The following is a 21480-nucleotide window of genomic DNA, read 5'->3' as shown; positions in this document are numbered from 1 at the left end:
GCAATTTAGAATGGCCAATCCACCTAACCTGCACATCTTTGGACTGTGGGAGGAAACCAGAGCACCCGGAGGAAACCCACATAGACACAGGGAGAACGTGCAGGCTCTGCACAGTGGCCCAAGCCGGGAATCGAACCTGGTACCCTGGAGCTGTGATGCAACTGTGCTAACCACTGTGCTGCCCTTATATAAGCTTTAATTAATTAGCTAATTATTTTATTCAATTAATTATTTTCTTTTAGATATTAATTTTCTCACAAATTCCTGTACTATTTTAAACCTTCAGAAAATAGACCTTGACCACTTACCCTGAATATTTACAAGATACTGACCAACAATTCATTCCCTCCCCTGCAGTAGAGCAGAAACCAATTCCTACAGGGTGAAAATGTTAGAAAAAGCAAAGGAGTCCTTCCCTTCCTCTCATCCCTGACTTCTCAAACTTCCTCACTCCATTTGCACAGTCATAAAGGGCCAGCCCCTTATCCTAAAACGGTGTCCCCATATTTTAGATTCCCCAACCAAGGGGAATAATCTGTCAGCTCCTTTGGGATCTTGTATGTTTCAATGAGATCACCTCTCATTCTTCCAAACTGCTAACATTCTAAACAAAGTTAATTGTCTATTTAAGGCCCAGTTGGCAACAGGAAATCCTTCAACGGTCTTCTCACCTCAAGCTTATTCAGTGTGGAAATGGGAAGGTGGTGATAAGCCCCACTCACCTTCCCGTCTGATTAAATAACACCAAAGTTGCCGAGTGGCAGGGGTCATACATTCTGCCCAGTGATTCTACAAAGGACAATGGGATTAGGATTTGGCTCTCTTTCAGTGAGCACAGGCACGATGAGCTGAATGTCCAAAGTTCTTTGATCCAGGTAATGTTGGATGTTGCATTATTAGACTGCTAAATCCTGTTTGCAAATCTAAAGGGAGGGGCAGCTTGATCCTGTTCGTTGACAGGTGATAGGCGTTGCTTTAGGGCTGCCTGTCTCTGATTGGCTGGGACTGCGACTTGTGTTTCTCTCACTGTATAAGAGAACATTTTGCCTGAAACCTCAAAGAACAAAGTACATGTCAGCGTCATTGTGATCACATGTGAGTACAGTACCTTCCACATGAAAACGTACAGCAATATTTTCAATAACAGACCCTTAGGCTTTGAATACCAGTTCGTTTAATCGCCGGTAAACCAAGCAAGTGACTGCACAGCGTAAAATGGCATTTAATAGAGATTACAATTATAAAGTAAATCGTGTTAAATGTAACAAGGCAATGTTAGCCGATGTTATGATGAGTAAAATAGGCTTCTTTTTTGTATATTTGCAATTGGGTTGGTGAAGCTGGGTAGGTGCGCAGGGAATTACACAAATAGTTCGCAACAACCGAATTTGACCTGGCCTCAGTCACTTTACCTTTGAAGGGACGTGCGATCATCTTGATGTCAGTAGTTAGGTGATATCATAGAATCGACAGTGCAGAAGGAGGCCATTCGGCTCACCGAGTCTGCACCAGCCCTTGAAAGAGCACCCCACTTAAGGCCACATCTCCACCCTATCCCCGTAACTCAGTAACCCCACCTAACCTTTTTTTGTTTGGACACTTAAGGGCAATTCAGCATAGTCAATCCATCTAACCTGCGCATTTTTGGACTGTGGGAGGAAACCGGAGCACCTGGAGGAAACCCACGCAGACACGGGGAGAAAGGGCAAACTCCACAGTCACCCGAGGCCAGAATTGAACCTGGGTCTGTGGAGATGTGAAGCAGCAGTGCTAACCACCATGTCTCCCCTGTATAGATTTCTCCGTGTTTCTTTCGGCTGTGCAGCAATTCCCAAATGTTTTATTTTTTATGAAAATTCTGCATTTCCCTTTAGTTGGAATCTGAAGTAAAGAGCCATGGATTTGGAAGAATTTCGTACAAGGGGTAAAGAGATGGTGGATTATATCATTGAATACTGGGAAACCATCGAACAACGTCGCGCTTATCCGGCAGTGCAGCCCGGGTATCTGCGACCCCTCATTCCGGACAGCGCACCCCATGAACCCGAAAGCTTCGCGGATCTGATGGCGGACATCGAGAGAGTCATTATGCCGGGGGTGAGCACATTTAGCCCACAAGTTCATTCACTGATTTTAAAACTTCTGCATAAACCTGCTCCCCGGAATTAAGAAATGCTGAAAAAATTATTTTCAAACTACCTGTTGCCATGGGCGAAGTTCTCCTACCCGCCCCGCCACATTTCTGCGCCGACCGGCCGGCGGGAGTCTCCGTAACACCGGCCGGTCAATGGGGTTTCCCATTGTGGGGCACCCCACGCCGTCGGGAAACCCCCAGGCCCCGGCAAAACGGAGACTCCCGCCAGCGGAGAATGACGCCCCATGTGTTTGAATAAGATCATGAACTGACAACTTGGAAAGTCGCATCGTGTAAGAATTAAACCAAATGCCCAGTTAGTACAACAGGCAGCAGTAAATATGGATTGGGATTTAGTTTATTTTTTCTAGAAGTCCTACAGTGCAGAAGGAGGCCATTCGACCCATCGGGTCTGCAACGAACCTCCGAAGGAGCACCCTGCCGAGACCCAACCCCTGCAACCCCACCTAACCTTTGGATAACTTAGCATGGCCAATCCACCTAACCTGCACATCTTTGGACTGTGGGAGGAAACCCACAGACACGGGGAGAATAGGCAATCTCCACACAGGGTTGATTAGTGAGATCAGTGAACATCACGTTAGCGATCGGTAGGAGTTTTTTGACACCTCCTTTTGTTATGTACATTGTATTTAATGTGATCATGTGTTTTTGTTCTCAGATAACCCACTGGCAAAGTCCTCACTTTCATGCATATTTCCCCGCCGCTATCTCCTTACCTGGTTTTCTGGGTGACATGTTGTGTGGTGGCATTGGTTGCGTTGGATTTTCCTGGGTGAGAACCCTCTTTCTGTTTTACACACACATCTAGTGAATACGGACGAATGCATTCAAACCTGCCAGTATAGTGCAATGACACCGATTAAGCGGTTTTTTTTCCTGTTTATCATGGCTGTTCTTTTTCTTTTAAAAAAAAAATCAATTTGGGGGGAAACATTATTTGGTGTTGATACCAACTGCCTGAGTTCATGTAATCGTCAGGAAATTGTTTTTCTGTGCACAGAGATTATTGCAGATTGAGGAAGTTGCAAATCAATAACAAATCAATTTGACAATATTGTTAAACTGCTCCTTGGCATATTATTAAATGTGAATTTGCAGCAGATCACATATCCTGTTGATTATTTTGCCATCTGCCTGTATTGGTGTCTTCTGGAAACTGCGAAATAGTTTCTCACTGCTCTTTTCAGACGTCCCATACTTTAGACACCTCCATTAATTGTCCCCTCAACTTCTTTTTTCCAACACAAGCCTCACCTTCTTCCCGCCCTACCCACCATGATTCTGTGCACCCTCTTTCTGCCCCGACGCTGCGCACCCTCTTTCCACCCACCCCCGGTGGCGCTGCGCACCCTCCCCCCCAAGGTGTTGCTGCGTACACACTTCCTCCCCCCACCCCCTCCCATAACGCTGGGTGACGATACTTGGAAGGTTACAGCACGGGAAACGGGAAAACAAATACCTTTTGACATCTTACTGTGAGAAAATAGTTGAAATATGTTTAACAGTTGATGGGGTATAAATTTAGGGTGTTAGTTAATCTTGCAACAATTCCCCAGAGACAGGCAGATCCTCATTGGTATAATAGAGGAGGGAAGCCCCCCATTGGTATAATAGAGGAGGGAAGCCCCCCCCCCCCCACCTTTGCGCCAAAAAGCTCTTGCGTTGAGCCAGAGGCAGAAGCCAATCCTTCCCGAGAAGAAAAACCGGCACCTAAGTGGCAGGAGTGCAGCTCCTTGAACTTCTCTTCCCCATTGAGAATGTTTGGTGTCCCAAACCCTTTTTCTACTTCTTTTCACCTTCACATTCACTCATAACTTGTTCCTTCTCCTTTCTCAACAAATTGGGAACAATGTCTCAGAGCGACACGTTTAGCCCCGTGCTTCCCAGAGTTAGTAGCACCGAGAAATACGTGGGTATACAACGTGACTCGCGTTGTATAAGGGGCCTCAGCGGGGAATGTCGAGGCCAAACATCGCCTAGTTCTGTATATTGAGGGGCTCCACTCGCCGGAACTCCTCAGAAGTCCCGAATGACCTGCTGTTAGGTAATTTGGACATTCTGAATTTTCCCTCCATGTACCGCCATCTTCACCGGGACAATCGCCTCCATCGCCAATACCTTCGTTGCTGCCACCATTTCCTTCCTCATCACCTCCATGTGTTTGACAAACTGCTTCTCAAATTCCACGGCCATCACCTCGGTCATCTTCTCTGCTGTGAAGGGCGCGGCCCACCCAGTGACCCAGCCTCTGCCATGTTTCCTGCTCCGAGCTGACCCTTTCGCTCGATGGTGAACCTTCGCTTACCCTCACCTTCCCGATGGCTTTCTTCTGATTTTTGGACATCCCCTCCTTCCTTATGACTTTCTATACCTGTTTGTTTCAAAATTGCCCCTGGAACCGGGCATTAAGCTCCCCCCCAAAAAAGAGCCTCGAGCAGGAGCTACCCAACGTGCAATTTCCTCCTACGTGCCGCCACCAGAAGTCCTGACCTTTTTTTATCTAAAACACCTCCTCACAGTAGTGCGAAGATGCTTTATTTTGTCACTTCTGTTTTCTTCAGCAACTCAAAGAGTTAGCACTACTAAAACAATTTGGCCGTGGATTTCCTTTGTGTTCTTTCTGCACCAATATCACAATTTCAGAACATGTTCAGCGGAAAGCCCCATTATGTGTGACCGAGTTGGAAGAGCCCCAGGTGAATTTACTCTCTATCTTAAACAAGTGAGAGCATTGTGCTGCTCTTTTTGAAATGAGCAGTTGGGGATGGGCAACAAATGCTGGCCTTGCCAGTGCTGCTCACATCCCGTGAAACAATTTTTAAAAACTTACTTTGTTTGCTAACTTAATGTGGCTCGTTAAAAAGCTATTTTATTTTGAGCAGTATTAGTTAGAACAATGTTGTCATATGACTTTTATGTTGAGCTCATGAGGCGTAAGCAAATTCCTGGTTTTCCCTTCAGGCTTCGAGCCCCGCATGTACGGAGTTAGAGACTGTGATGCTTGACTGGCTGGGGAAGATGCTGAATCTGCCTGAAGATTTTCTAGTTGAGGCTGGTGGAGAAGGTGGTGGAGTGGTACAGGTAAAAAAAAGACTCAATAATACTTTACAATTGCACAGGAATTGCTGGAAAAATAAGGGTGAATTCATAGCACCTGTCATTATTCGTGAGTACAAAATTCAGCAATTTATGACCGAGAAGCAATCCTGTCAGGAGTAGTGAAATGCAATAAATTGCTGGACACTCTCGCCACTCCACATGTAGCTAGCAAATACAATGAACTCACTGTCAATCTCCCCAAAAGTCACAAGTATGAATGAATCTCTCCATAGCCATTTAGGGCTGCAGGTTCATGTTGTTAAGATAATAATGGCTTGATCTGAACTCAATCTTGAAAGCCCAGACAAGAAACGATCAAACCTCCCAAGTTTCACTCCTGTTGGTAGAAAATTGTTCTGGAGAATTTTAAAATGTATCTCTCTCTTTTCCCTTTTATTTATTTCTCTCTCTTAATCCAGCCTTTCTTTCCCTCACTTTATGTATCTTTCTGTATCCTTCCCTCACTCTATTTATCTTTTTGAATCTAATTTGACTCTAATTACCCTTCTTCCTTCGCTGTAATTGTGTCCCTATCCTTTTGTGCCATTGATGAAGCAGATAGACTGTTGAACACAATGTTGACGAGGTGTTGGAACCAGAAAGTGAAGGCTTACTGCTGGACTCCAAATCCTCAACTCCAGCCAGAAAATGTCCATGTTTTTCTGTCTCTTCGGAGCATGATCCTGTTTTATATTGATGCTTTAATTCAGAAAACATACATTTGAATCAGCTATTTCAGTCAAAAACAAGGGGCGGGATTCTCCATGAATCGGCGCAATGGCCCGAACCCAGCGCCAAAAACAGCGCGAATCACTCCGGCGTTGGGCTCCCGAAAGATCGCAAATTCTCCGGCCGGGAATGGGCTAGTAGTGGCGTGACGCCATTCGCGGTGGCGTCACCCGTCACGGACGCAGGCGGCGTCACTGCACAAAAGACGACCCCACCCCCGGAGACCTGGTAAAATGGCCGCCCGCCGCACAGCGCCAAGTGAGACCCCCCACTGCCTGCCCCCCTTTCCCCCTTCCCTCCCATATCCCCCTTTCACCCCATATCCCCCCTTCCCCCCCATAGAGATATGGGGGGAGGGGGGGGTATGGGGGAGGAGGGAGAGACCCAGCCCATCAGGCATACGACACCCCCAGGACGTTCCCGGGCGGCCACAAGCCAGGGACAGACCCAGTGCACCAGATGGACGCCGCCCCCTGGACGTTCCAGGGCGGCCACAAGCCAGGGACGGACCCAGAGCACCAGGCGGATGCCGCCCACATCTAGTGCAAGTGCGGCGACGCGAGAGACCCGGCCCATCAGGCATACGATGCCCCCAGGATGTTCCAGGGCGGCCACAAGCCAGGGACAGACCCGGAGCACCAGGCGGATGACACATACATCTAGTGCAAGTGCTGTGATGCTGGTGGGCCACACCCAGCGACGAGGAGGGCAGCCACAGCAACAGGCCCCCGTCGCAGCCGACCCAGGACACTGACGCACACGACACCCACACACAGGGGACGGATGGTTAGGAATCACCACTCCAGGGGACCCCGGACTTCGGGTCGGATGAGGAGCACGACATTACGCCACTGCTATCTCCTACACCCTCCACCATCGCAGAGACACTCACCTCGGTTGGGCACTTTAGCGAGGAGGCATCAGGGACACTAACTGGTGCGCACAACACAGCTGTCCCGATACAGCAGGTGGAGCAGGAGCAGCCGAGGGGCCGGGCGGTCGGAGGGTAGCCCAGCGCAGGCAACCAGCTGCCGCCCAGACGGGTTCCGGGTTCCTGCAGTTACCACACCCACCCATAGACCCGATGCAGTCACGGACCAAGGGACGACCAAAGGGGGTGTCGGCCGGCCTGCGGCAGCTGCAGATGAAGGTGGAGGTGTCCACCCGCGTGCAGGAGCAGGTAGTGGTGCCGGTCATGCGTGTCACCCAGGCTGACACTGCACGGGTGGCATCCGCGGTGGAGGGTGGAGGCAATGGGTGCGATGATGCACTATCAATCACCACAAAGACGAGAGTAGTGGAATAATCGAGGCTTTATTGAGTAAAGATGTTGTGCCTCCTGTAGCTGGAACCAGAATGGCTGCAGCACCGGCGAGCACACACATTTATACACCGCCTACTGGGCGGAGCCAGCAGGCAGGGATTTACCCATGTACCCCTATTATACGTGTCTTACCGTAATACATATAATACTGTTAGTGGTGACTACCACATGCGACGGTATCAGATATGGGTCGCAGTATGCAAGGTGTGGGGCTTTCCGTGCAGGCGGCGTCCGTGGCCCAGGATATGGCTGCCCTCTCACAGGCAGCCATGCGACAGAGCCAGCAGCAGCTCGCAGAGGCGCACAACGCCATGGCCCAGTCTCAGCAGGCAATGGCCCAGTCTCAGCAGGCAATGGCCCAGTCTCAGCAGGCAATGGCCCAGTCTCAGCAGGCCATCACTGAGGGCATCGGCGCCATTGCCCAGGTGCTGGCCGGCATCACCCAGGCACAGACAGGGATAGCCAACACCCTGAGCTCAATGGCTGCAAACTTGCAGACCCTTGTTGATACCAGGGCGGGCCTCCAGGACTGGCAGCGCCAGGTGTCGGGGGCGTCGGGTGCTCGGTCCGTTCGCGTCCCCGACCCATGTAAAGGCCCAGGGGCCATCGGGCACCCCGAGGGGGGAGGAGGTGCTGGGGCCCGTTTTGGGTCCCCCAGTAGGGGAGGTCCTGGAACACCGCGACACCTCAGACTCTTTCCCCCCCCCCTTCCGTCCCAGGTGCATCTGGTGGACAACGGGTAGGACAGGCTGGCAGCTCGCCATCCCAGTTGTCCGAGCCGCAGCCTGGCCCATCTAGGCTGGGCCACCCCAGGAAACGGCCACCAAAGGGATCCCGAGTCACAGGGCAGGAATAACAGGAGTCCACCTCCAGTTCTGCTGTACCATCTGGGGAGCCACCTCGAGGTAGTCATTGGGCCTGTAAGGCCAAAAAATTAGACACTGAGTAAGTTGGCACAGGTGCAGGGCACAGATTAGTTCTGGGGCTAGGGCACATGTATGAACTGTTTGTTATTAAAATCACTTACACACCTGCAGAAGTTGCCTTTGTGCTCTGTCCGATGCGTGCGGGGGTGTGGTGTGAGGTGAGCGCCAGTGGGAGTGTGAGGGGTGATAGAACGTTGGCCTCAGGTGAGTGTGCCCCCCCTCCCCCGAGTCACCCTCGCCATCCCCCCAGACAGCCGACGAGACTGTGCGCTGCCATGTCACGACCGCATGCAGGGACGGTCCGGGTGGAAGGTGGTACTGTGGCCATGGGTCAGACATTGTCCAACGATGTAGACCCCAGAGCTCATCACAGGGCAGGTTGTCATCATCCTCCATGGCCTGCAATAAACGTGCTTCCACAGGCGACCGTGTGAGCCCAGCCCATTGTGTCGCAGGTGGATGTGCAACGGAGGGGTGGTGTGCATACGGGTGGGGTGCGGGTGGTTGGTGTTGGGTGGGCGGGGTGCGGGTGGTTGGTGTTGGGTGGGGTGGGGTGAGGGTAGTTAGGTGGGTGGGGTGAGGGTGGTTGGTGTTGGGTGGGTGGGGTGAGGGTGGTAGGCTGGTGCCGTGGTGTGCAGTCTGTGCCCATATTCGGCGATTCCCACGCCCCCCTAGTCCGTGAACCGAACGGCTATCAGGCTGTCCCGTGCCCGCTGGTCCAGCCGGTAATGGTGGGCAGCCTCCCGTCCATGTCCACCCCATCTGTCCTGACCATTGCCCTCATCCTCCTCATCTGGGGAGGTCTGCACCTCGTCTTGCTGTTCCTCCCCCTCCCCCTCCACTGCCTCCAGCATATCGCCCCTCTGCTGGGCTGTGTTGTGCAGGATGCAGCAGACCACAACGATGCGGCCAACCCTATCTGGCGGGTTGTGGAGGGCCCCTCCAGAGCGGTCCAGGCACCTGAAGCGCATCTTCAGTAGATATATCCTCTGTATAGGCGTCATCAGCCTCAACCGCAAAGGGTAACCCCTGTCGCCCAGCAACCAGCCCCTCAGCCGGGACGGGGGGGGGGGGGGGAACGTCCCTCGAACATGGTGGGGATGAAAGATTGCGCCAATACGAATGAGTCATGTACACTGCCCGGGTGCCGGGCGCAGACGTGCAGGATCCTCATGCGGTGGTCACAGACACCTGCACGTTCATGGGATATGTCCCCTTCCTATTCGTGAACACGGCCCTGCTATCCGCAGGTGGCCGCACGGCGACATGCATCCCATCGATCGCCCCCTGGACCATGGGCATCCAGGCCACGGCAGCGAAGCCCGCTGCCTGGGCATCCTGGCTGGCCCCGGTGCACAGGGAACTGGATGTACCGGTCCGCAATGGCATATAGGGCGTCTGTCACAGCACGAATGCACTGGTGCACCGATGCCTGCAAGATGCCGGACAGGTCCCCACTCGACACCTGGAATGACCCCGTGGCATACAAGTTCAGGGCCACTGTAATCTTGATGGCCACGGGGAGAGGGTGTCCTCCCCCAGTGCCACGCGGTGCCAGGTGTGCCATCAGGTGGCAGATGTATGCCACGGTTTCCCGTCTCATCCGGAGTCTCCTCCTGCATGCCTGGTCCGTGAGGTTCTGGTACGACGAGCGGGGCTGGTACACACGGGGCCTCATCGGGCATCTCCGTCACCGTGGCACCACCACCACCTCCTCCTCCTGCTCGTCCTGTCGTGCGGGCAGCCGACCAGCCTGGGCGGCTGCCACCTGCCTCCCTGCGGCACGCGACTCTGCGGCAGCCTCCGCTGCCTCTCTGGTACGCTCCTGCTCCAGCTCCCCCAGGGCAACATGTAGAAGTGCGGCTCCTGCCACGGCGGCCAACATCGGCATGCAGGGGGTGGGGGGGCAGACGACATGTCACCATTGCCCATATCCCACCCCCCTGCAGCAAGGTGCCATGGGCTGCATGGTCATGACTGTTGCCAGTTGGCACATGGCCAGACGGACCCCCCCCCCACCGTCACCAACCGCCCCCCCCCCCCCCCCCCACTCCTCCCTGGCACGCACCCTTTCCATCACTCGCCCTTCCCAGCCCCCCACTCTCCTTCCCGGCACACACCCTCCCCAACCCCACCCACTCCCCACCCCGGCACGCATCCGCGCCAACTTCCCCTCCCCCTCCCCGGCACAGGCCACCCCCTCTCCTCCCCGGCAGGCACCCTCTCCATCACTCGCCCTCCCCGGCGTCCCTCTCCTCCCTGAGCGCACTCTCCCCAACCCCTCCCCCCCCCACCCCCCACCCCAGCACGCACCCTCCCCAAACCCCACCTCCTCCCCGACACGTACCCTCACCAACACCCCCCCTCTCCTCCCCGGCATGCACCCTCTCCGTCAATCACCCCCCCTCTCCCCACCCCCAGCCCCTCTCCACCACCCCCGTCCCTCTCCGCCCCTCTCCACCCAGCCCTTCTCCCCCCAGCCCCCCTCTCCCCCACAGCCCCCCTCTCCCCCCCATTCCCCCTCTCCCCCCCATTCCCCCTCTCCCCCCAGCCCCCCTCTCCCCCCCAGCCCCCCTCTCTTCCCCCCCAGCCCCTCTCTCTCCTCCCCCCAGCCCCTCTCTCTCCTCCCCCCCCCCAGCCTCTCTCTCCCCCCCCAGCCTCTCTCTCCCCCCCAGCCCCTCTCTCCCCCACCAACCCCTCTCCCCCCTCAGCACTACATTCATCCCCCACCATCTGGCCTGCAAAATCCTACCAACTGTCCTGGCTTGACACAATTCACACCTCTTTAACCTGGGGTTACCCCATCTCTGGATCTGTAAAGATTTAATCACCTGCTAATGCTCGCATTCCAAGCATTGTCTGGCATCTTTGAATCTGTCTTTTTATAAGTTTCTGAAACATACCCCTTCATTCACCTGAGGAAGGAGCTGCGCTCCGAAAGCTAGTGACATCGAAACAAACCTGTTGGACTTTAACCTGGTGTTGTAAGACTTCTTACTGTGCTCACCCCAGTCCAATGCCGGCATCTCCACATCTTGTTAATAAAGCTACTGGTTGTAACTGGAAGTCTTCAGTGTATTCTCTCGAGCAACCAGAAATGCAAAACAGACAAAACACGCAGTTGTCTTTTCTGTTGAAGTTATTCATACTTCTTCCTCACCACTGGCACACTATGGCTATGCCAGTTGACCAGTGCAGCAACTAGTCAACAGCACCTCTGAGACACAAGACCTCGACCACCTCAAAGAACAAAGGCCACATGAGAACACCACTGGTTCCCCTCCAAATCTCACACTATCCTGACATGAAAATAAATGGCCATTTGTCCATGCTGCTTGGACAAAATCCTGAAAGTCCCTCCCCACCCACGCTGTGGGATGGTATCATTACGCGGACTGCAGCACTGGCAGCACATGGGGAGCATGGTAGCTCCCCTTGGCTGTTGCTTCACAGCTCCAGGGTCCCAGGTTCGATTCCTGGCTTGGGTCGCTGTCTATACGGAGTCTGTACTTTCTCCCCGTGTCTGCGTGGGTTTCCTCCGGGTGCTCCGGTTTCCTCCCACAAGTCCCGAAAGATGTGCTGTTATGTAATTCGGACATTTTGAATTCTCCCTCTGTGTACCCGAACAGGCACCAGAATGTGGCGACTAGGGGCTTTTCACAGTAACTTCATTGCAGTGTTAATGTAAGACTACTTGTGAAATAAAGATTATTTTACTTTAAGGCAGTACAAGAAAGTGGCTCACAACCACCTGTCACGATATTCAGATAAACATTATGGTGCAAACACACATACACACTGATGGACCAATCAACACACACGCAACATCACAGCCAATCACAAGCAAGGGCACACGCACTATAAAACGGGGAACACCACAGTTCCCGCTCATTCCAGCAGGAGACAGCTCAAGGCACAGAGCTCACAGCAAGCCACTCAGACATACACCATGTGCTGAGCGCCTCTCCAAGATAGTGTTAGGGCTGGGTCGACAGGTTAAAGGGTAATGAACGAACCACAGTAAAAAGTTTACAGATGTTGTTATTGAAAGTAATAAAACAGAATTGTACCATCTGCAACCGTGTTGATTCGTCTGTGTAGCAGAGCACCCAACACGACATAGTACCAGGATTGGAACCCAGCAACTGTGAGACCTACCTACATATCTTCAGGAATCCGCCATCCTGCGCCATGGACACCATCAGCCCGCCGCAGCCGCTCCAAATCGCTGGAAATCTCGGCGTCAACTGGAAGCTGTTTAAACAGCGCTTCCAGTTCTTCCTAGAAGCCACAGAAAGGGAGAATGCCAGGAAAATTGCCCTCCTCCTCTCCACAGCAGGGCAACACGCCATCCACATCTACAACTCCCTGGTGTTCGCGGAAGGTGAGGACAAGACGAAGTACAAGACGGTCCTTCTTAAACTCGAGTAACACTTCATCGTCGAGGTAAATGAGAGCTTCGAGAGATTCCTCTTCCAGCAGCGCCTGCAGGGTAAGGATGAGCCTTTTCAATCTTTCCTAACACACGTCCGTATCCTCGCGCAGTCCTGCGGTTACGAGGCCACCTCCGATTCCATGCTTTGGGACCAGATAGTTTTTGGGGTTACCTCGGGCACCCTACGTCAGCAGCTCCTCAAAATTAAAAGCCTCACCCCAGCCACTGCCATCGAAGCCTGCGTCCTCCATGAAAACGCGACCAGCCGCTACTCCCAATTCCAGGCGGCCGAATCGGCAAGGCAGGGGTCCTACGAGGCCGAGCGGGTCCAGGCGATCGAATTCCTCCTGGCCCGCGGCCCAGACGATGGCGGCCATTTCGCGCGCTTTCCGTGGCCTCCTGCGCTTGTACGCGGCAAAAGAGACGTCGACGCAGAGGGACGTGACGCGCAGGCGCGCTCTACGCAGGACCGAACTGCGCATGCGCGATAAAGCAACGAACGCCATGACGTCACGACGTGCGGCAACTGTGGATCCGCACATTTAAAGCAGCAATGTCCAGCAAAGAACCGACAATGCCTCCGCTGTGGCAAGGTGGGCCACTATGCTGCCTCCTGTCGAGCAGCTCAACCTGCCAACGCTCCCCAATTCCGCCAGCTTCGCAGGGAGGTGCGGACCATTCAGCCTCCATACACCGACTCATACCCTGACGATATACAGACCGGAGATGCAGACGACCGGGAAGCCTTCCGTGTTGCGGTCATTGACAGGAACCGGATGTCCCCAAGCAGGACCCACCAGCCGATGCCAGTGAACAGCGTCAATCCGGGTGATGAATGGTGTGCCACCCTAACGGTCAACCGATCACCAACCACATTCCGTTTAGACACTGGTGCCTCCGCCAACCTAATAGCATGGTCAGCCTTCTACGCCTTGAAGGTCAGACCACCGATTCGGCCATCCCCTTGTAAGATGGTCGACTACAACGGAAACGTTATCCCGGCCATGGGATCCTGCCAGGTCCAGGTGACACACAATGCATACGCAGCATCACTGTCCTTTGAGATAGTTGGATCCTCGAAGGACTCTGCTAGGCGCACAGGCATGCAAGGTTCTCCACCTCGTTCAGCGGGTACACACTCTGTCTCCAGAAGGCACGTCAGACTTCCCGGATGCTGAATTTAGGGCACAGCTCCACACGCTCCTCGCCCACAACCAGAAGGCATTCGAGGGCATGGGCACACTGCCCTATACCTACAGAATACGGCTCAAACCGGATGCCACCCCGGTCATTCACACACCTCATAGAGTCCCAGCACCACTCAAAGACCACCTCAAGCAGCAGCTGCAGGATCACCAGGACCAAGGGGTGCTATCCCGGGTCACGGAGCCTGCGCCATGGGTCAGCTCCATGGTGTGCGTTAAAAAGCCCTCTGGCGAACTCCGGATCTGCATCGACCCGAAAGACCTAAACAACAACATCATGAGGGAACACTACCCTACACCCAAACGGGAAGAGATCACGAGCAAAGTGGCCCGGACTAAAATTTTTACAAAGCTTGATGCCTTGAAGGGTTTTTGGCAGATTCAACTGGATCAGTTCAGCAGGAAGCTGTGCACCTTCAACACTCCTTTCGGCAGGTCCTGCTATAACAGAATGCCGTTTGGCATCATCTCGGCATCCGAGGTATTTCACAGAATCATGGAACAGATGATGGAAGGCATCGAAGGGGTGCGCGTCTATGTTGACGACGTCATCATCTGGTCCACCACACCACAGGAGCACCACGCCTCAACCGAGCCAAGTGTTCTTTTGGCCAAACTGAGCTAAAGTTTCTGGGGGACCTCATATCCCGGTCAGGAGTGCGTCCGGATGCAGACAAAGTGAGCGCCATTACTGCCATGCCGCAGCCGGCAGACAAGAAAGCAGTGCTACACTTTCTCAGGATGGTCAACTTCCTGGGGAAGTTCATTCCCAACCTTGCCTCCCACACAACGGCTCTTCGCCACCTAGTGAAGAAGACCACAGAGTTCCAGTGGCTGCCCGCACACCAGAAGGAATGGGAAGAGCTCAAAATTAAGCTCACCACAGCCCCGGTATTGGCGTTCTTCGACACCTCTCGAGATACGAAGATCTCGACCGATGCCAGCCAGTCCGGCATTGGGTCGGTACTCCTGCAACGGGATGACACTGCATCATGGGCCCCGGTCACCTATGCCGCGCAGGCCATGACCCCCACAGAACAGCGCTATGCACAGATCGAGAAGGAGTGCCTGGGTTTGTTAACCGGCATAGACAAGTTCCACGACTACATGTATGGTCTCCCTCAGTTCACCGTGGAAACCGACTATCACCCCCTGGTCAGCATCATACAAAAGGACCTAAATGAGATGACCCCTCGCCTCCAGCGCATACTGCTCAAGCTGCGGAGGTACGACTTCCAACTGGTCTACACCTCTGGTAAGGACCTCATCATCGCGGATGCCCTATCCAGAGCAGTGAGCACACCGCCCGATTCGAAGGGGTTCGTCTGTCAGGTCGAAGCGCATGTTGCCTTCACATCGGCCAATCTGCCAGCTGATGATTCAAGTCTGGCCCGTATTCGCCGGGAGACTGCGGCTGACCCCTTTCTTTCTACAACGTGTGATGCGCCACATGATGGGAGGGTGGCTCAAAGGACAGTGCCCACAATTCTACAACGTCCGGGACAACTTGGCCGTCATTGACGGTGTCCTCCTAATGTTGTCCGGATTGTGTTTCCACATAGCATGCACAGGCTAGTCCTCGAACAACTGCACGAAGGCCATCTCGGGGTTGAGAAGTGCAGACGGAGGGCCCGAGAAGCTGTCTACTGGCCGGGCATCAGCAACGACATTGCCAACATGGTGCTCAACTGCCCCACCTGCCAAAGGTTTCAGCCGGCGCAACCCCCTGAGACGCTCCAGCCCCATGAGCTGGTGACGTCCCCCTGGGCGAAGGTGGGTGTGGATCTTTTTCATGCGCTTGGCAGGGACTACGTCATCATCATAGATTACTTTTTGAATTATCCAGAGGTCATACGCCTGCACGATTTGACATCGTCCGCTGTCATTAGGGCATGCAAAGACACCTTCGCTCGCCATGGCATTCCGCTTACTGTCATGTCGGACAATGGGCCCTGTTTGGCAAGCCAAGAATGGTCTTCTTTTGCTGCTTCGTATGGCTTCACACACGTGACGTCCAGCCTTCTGCATCCCCAGTCCAATGGCAAGGCGGAAAAGGGCGTTCATATCGTCAAGCGGCTCCTCTGCAAGGCTGCTGATGACGGATCTGACTTCTGTTTAGCTCTGCTGGCCTATCGCTCGGCCCCACTAGCCACTGGCCTCTCACCAGCCCAGCTGTTGATGGGTCGCGCCCTCAGGACCACTGTGCCATCCATTCTGGTCTCCACACCCAACTATGCTCCAGTACGGCAAAGGATGCGACAGCAGTGTGCTCAGCAGAAGGTGGCACATGACACTCGGGCAACTGATCTTCCTGCCTTGGCGCCTGGAGACAACGTCCGCATCCACCTGCCAGAGGGTGGCTGGTCGGCAACTGCCGAAGTTCTCCGACGCGTGGCTAACCGCTCGTTCCTTGTTCGCATACCCGATGGCTCCATTCGCCGGCGCAATCGCCGGGCTCTTCGCCTGCTTCCGCGCTCGCTACGTGATCATACACCGGTGCCATGTTCTCCTGTTGTTCCTCATGTCGACTTCGTGGAGCTTCCTGCCACCATGCCCATTCCTCTGTCGCCTGTGGCCAGGCCCATTCCTCAGCCGGTGGATCCTGACCCACCCTTGAGGCGGTCAACCTGAATTCGTCGCCCACCTACTTGGCTGGACTTATGAGCCCATTTGAACATTGGATTCACTAAAGTGTTATGCCACAATGTTAATATGTTTCTCTTTTTGTCGTTACAGGAGCTTGTTTTGATGCTTGATGTTTACACTTGTTTTGTTTATGGTACAACCTTGTTGCTATGTTGCACCTGACACCTTCCTCTGTATATAGTTTAGCCTCATGTACATGTTGTAGATATTGCACACACACATTCAGCTGCACTCAGTACACATCTATATTCATTAACACATAAGGCACATATTTTTGTAAAAAAGGGGGATGTCATGATATTCAGATAAACATCATGGTGCAAACACACATACACACTGATGGACAGATCAACGGACCAATCAACACACACGCAACATCACAGCCAATTACAAGCAAGGGTACACGCACTATAAAACGGGGAGCACCACAGTTCCTGCTCATTCCCGCAGGAGACAGCTCAGGGCACAGAGCTCACAGCAAGCCACTCAGACATTCACCATGTGCTGAGTGCCTCTCCAAGATAGTGTTAGGGCTGGGTCCACAGGTTAAAGGGTAATGAGCGAACCACAGTTGCAAGTTTACAGATGTTGTTATTGAAAGTAATAAAACAAAGTTGTACCATCTGCAACCGTGTTGGTTCGTCTGTGTAGCAGAGCACCCAACACAACACCACCTTCTCAAGGGAAATGAGGGATGGATAATAAATGCTGGCCTTGCAAAAACTTCCATTTCCTGTGTCTGGGTACATTTAAAGGACACACCTGCATTACTGCAGAGCCAAATGCTGTAACAGAAAGGACAGAAACCACAATTTAAAAAGCAGAAGGACCAAACACATGTTTACACGTTAGTGCTGGGGTCTTATCTTGGGATGGGAGGTCCACCAATCAACAAAGAGAGTTTGCCACTGCTCCCTGGGGTCACTGGGATTGGCCATATGGTGACAATAACAACCATTTTCATGCAGTAGTTGCTGAAGGGGTAGCTGGCCTTCTTCTCTGCTGGTATAATGGAAGAGAAAACCTTGGGTCAGGATAATGATGTAGCAGTTCGGCTCATCCATATTTTCCTGTTTTTTTCTGCATCCAAGCTGCTTGATTTCAGGTAGGGTTGGAAAATACAGGCCCTTGCTTGAGCTGAATCGTTATTGACTGGTGAAATGTAATAATAATAATCCATCCTGAATAAGTCATTAAAAACAGTGAAATAGACAGAATTTAAGTGTCCTGTTTTCCTTGAGGTACTCCATATCTGGCACCCGTATCCGAAAAAGGGTTCCAACAAATTCCTGTGGATTCTATAAACATTAAGTAACATTCCATATGGCATAAGTCAAAGTCAGATGTCTCTGTACATGTACAAAGGCTTCTGAGTAAGGTTTTAGCTCTTTCTGCCTGTTAATAAAAAGTAACCATTTATTCAATTCAAAAGTACAATGTCCTAATTATGTATGAGTTCTACCTATTATTTATATTTAACTTAACCTTCTGTACTGTAAATTCTATTCTATGAAGCTAACCTATATTTCATCACATGGGAACAAAGTTTCCTTCAACATTATAAAGAAGAGCATTTGTCCTTTGTTCTTGGTAACAAAAGTATTACTTTGTCTGAAATACAAGTAAATAAATTAATTCAAAAACACTTTTTTGCTTTAATGGTGAAGAAAAAAGTGCTATATCCTTAGCATTCATCCTTTTTAATTAAAACATGATCATGAGAAGTCTGATATTTTTCAGTTCACTGTTCGTTACAACACTGAAGTTCATGGAATTGTTTCTTGTGCTGAATGCATCTCCCCCACTAAAACAATAATGATATAATCGCTTACTATCACAAGTAGGCTTAAATGAAGTTACTGTGAAAAGCCCCTACTCGCCACATTCCAGCGCCTTGTTCTGCATTACAAGCCAGCTGTTTAGCCCACTGTGCTAAACCAGCCCCTATATCTACAGATAACCTCAGTTGATACAGGAATTAAACCTGTGCTGTTAGTATCACTCCGCATCATGACCCAGCCAACTAGCCAACTAAGCTAATTTCCTTGTGAATCATTCATGGTTAAAGCAAACTAAAACTGGTGATGATAATACTGATTTGTACCAAAGGAATATTTTTTTTTCAGGTAGTGAACAGTGATCATTGATAAAAATAGTTCAAATATTTGCCATTCGTCACATTATTTGGTGTTTATCTTTTGCAAATGTCATTCTCTTTATTAAGAGTATATGATTGCTTGCATTTCAGCTTGTGCAAAATTGTTAAATGTTTATGATGGTAAAAATCTTTCCAATTTATTTGGAATCTGTGAATCTGCTACTGACATTGATTTCCTGCATCCTGCAATAATAGCAGACAGGCAGCCTAAATCCATTTTTGTTCTGAGATGTAATTTTGATGTTGCAAAGCATGGGTTGAATGTTATTCGGTCAGTTGTTGTATCTATCACCTGGTAGTGACCTGATTGCAAATATATTTCAGCTGGCACTTGAAACAGGCTGCAGATGAAAGGAAATTACAGTTTTGGATTGTTGACGAGTAGAAGAGTGCTTTGACCAGATTTTCTTTTCCTCTAATGCATGATTCACCATAGCAACGATTGTCTGTGTGTCAACCGTGAAGTAAAATGTAACTCAGCAACTTATTATGAGATTTCCTCTCTACCCGCGCTGATTAAAAAAAAGCTACAAAGTGCTTGTGTGATATACAGGGATTAAAGATCAGCTTGTTAGCAATCCAACAATTATAGGGCAGAAATTGCAAGGCTCCAATGCCAGTAAGGACCTTGCTACAAACAAGTGTGGAGTGTGGGGTAGAGATTATGTTTGTCGTGTGTTATGATGATATAAAGAATCGCTCTTAAGGGGCTTCCATGACGTATTTTGCGATGGCAGAGATGGCGAGTCATTGGATGACAATGGGATCTACCGGTCCCGCCGCTATCAACGGGTTTTCCTGTTGTGCCCACTCTTCACCGCTGAGTAACCGGCGGCAGGAATGGACAGAAAATTTCAGCCATGTTGTGGGTTCAATAATTAATTCTGGGCACAAGTGAACAGATGTACATGAACAGAAAGCTGGAGGGCATCAGAGCTGTAGAGCTGTGTGTCTATGTTCTGTTCCAGGCCAAAGTAAAACTGAGACTTGGTCATATGACACAGTTTCCTAAAAGTGATAGCATGCTACTATTCCTTAATGCCGTATTATGACAGTGCTACACTGGGGACAAATCCTTAAATGTCTACCCTTGTGTACAACAAACTATTGGAACTGTAGATGAGCCAACCGAGTTGAGGATGTGACAGTGCCCAACAGCTCTAACATTCAACCTTCTGGTTTAATTGATTATTAAAATATGGGCTTGAAATTTACGCAGTGGTAGGCCTCGTCTCCTCCCTCCATCACACAGCTTAAAATATTACAATCCCTTGGCCAGGCCTCACGGCAATTCCATAAGCTGCCTAGCCATTAATTGGTTCATGGAAACCTTTGGCTCCTTCAGGGGTGTGGTAGTCAGTATTAGAGGTATTACGGTACTCTGTAATGCCGGAAGACCATTGGTGTAGAAGGTACTCTGTTCTCATTGGTTAAGCCTGTCTGCTGGCTCCGCCCAGCAAGGCGGGGTATAAGAGCCCGTGTCGCCCCAGCAGCTGCCTTCTGTACCTGCGCTGCTGGGGGAAACATCTAGTGTAACAAAACCTTCAGTTGTCACCAATCTCGCTTCTGGAGTTATTGATCGAGCATCAATTTATTACACTAGATTTTAAAGAATGGAGCTCCGAATCAAGCCGGAGTGTCTGCAATTCAGCCCCCACGCGGCAAACTCAGCGGCAACTTTCAAGCACTGGCTGCCGTGCTTCAGTGGATATCTCGGGACGGCCGAAAACACACCCACGGAAGACCAGAAACTACAAATTCTGCACTCAATGGTGAGCCCAGAGATCTACACCCTCATCGAGGATGCGGACGACTTTGAGGCCACAATGGATCTGCTGAAAGGACATTATATTCACCCTGTAAACCAGGTCTACGCCTGACACCTACTAGCGACGAGGTGACAAATCCCTGGGGAATCGCTGGGAGGTTTCTACCATGCGCTCCTGGTGTTGGGGAGAAACTGCAGCTGCCCGCATGTTTCGGCGAGCGACCACACAGAACTTTTGATCCGGGACGCTTTCGTTGCAGATATGCTGTCCTCCCAAATCGCCAGTGATTGCTGGAGAAAGAGACACTAGGCCTCAAGGAGGCACGGGCCCTTGCCAACTCCCTGGCTGTGGCCTCCCGAAACGCCCGCGCTTACGTCCCCGACCGCGCGACAGCCCCCTGGGCAGCATTGAACTGCCCCTGCGGCCGACCCCGATGCATCTCCCATCCCCCCACAAGCTCGTGCTGCGAGATGGCCTAGCAACCCTGGGAAGCCCCACTGCTATTTTTGCGGGCAAGCCAAGCACCCCAGACAGCGCTGTCCAGCCCGCTCATTCTTCTGCAAAGGATGCGGCAAAAAGGGCCACTTTGTGGCGGTATGCCAGGCCCGGGCGGTCGCTGCGGTCCCAGGAGGTGAATACGGACCGCCACTACAACCCTCTCCACGGGCCCCGTGCGGCCAGCGGGTGCCGCCATCTTCCTCCTCCAGGGCCACGTATGGCCTCTGGGCGCCGCCACCTTGTCTCTCGGACACCACGTGCGATGGAGGGGCGCCGCCATCTTGTACACCCCCAGCCATGTGCGACCAGTGGGTGCCGCCATCTTGGCTGGACTCTCAGGACCCCAATTCGGATGACCACATTGTGGCGCACAAAGACTCCGTGAGACGAATAGAGTGAAGTCGATGAGGCTTTATTAAGCGTGTCTGTTCCCCAGCAGCCCGATAGTAAACTGGCCTGCGGGGGAAGGCACCGGCTTCTTATACTTCGCCTTCAGGGCGGAGCATGAGGTCAACGGCCAACCAGGACCCGGG

The 21480-nt window shown here is 51.9% G+C and overlaps 1 protein-coding gene across 2 annotated transcripts in view; it reads left to right on the top strand.

The window, feature by feature from the left end:
- The first annotated feature begins 996 nt into the window (after window positions 1-996).
- LOC140425049 (aromatic-L-amino-acid decarboxylase-like) overlaps window positions 997-21480 on the top strand; it is a 273377-nt gene continuing 252893 nt past the window's right edge. Inside the window, exons 1-4 of one of the 2 annotated variants that reach the window (XM_072508854.1) lie at window positions 997-1095; window positions 1875-2097; window positions 2817-2930; window positions 5120-5239. In XM_072508854.1, the coding sequence (XP_072364955.1) occupies window positions 1897-2097; window positions 2817-2930; window positions 5120-5239 (435 nt within the window). In that variant the 5' untranslated portion in view covers window positions 997-1095; window positions 1875-1896. The remainder of the gene's footprint in view (window positions 1096-1874; window positions 2098-2816; window positions 2931-5119; window positions 5240-21480) is intronic. The other variant, XM_072508855.1, reaches the window with a different exon arrangement.

The sequence above is a fragment of the Scyliorhinus torazame genome, chromosome 6 (assembly GCF_047496885.1).
Source record: "Scyliorhinus torazame isolate Kashiwa2021f chromosome 6, sScyTor2.1, whole genome shotgun sequence".
NCBI lineage: Eukaryota > Metazoa > Chordata > Chondrichthyes > Carcharhiniformes > Scyliorhinidae > Scyliorhinus > Scyliorhinus torazame.
Note: the sequence above shows the minus strand (reverse complement) of the source record. Positions and strands in the feature narration are given on the sequence as shown.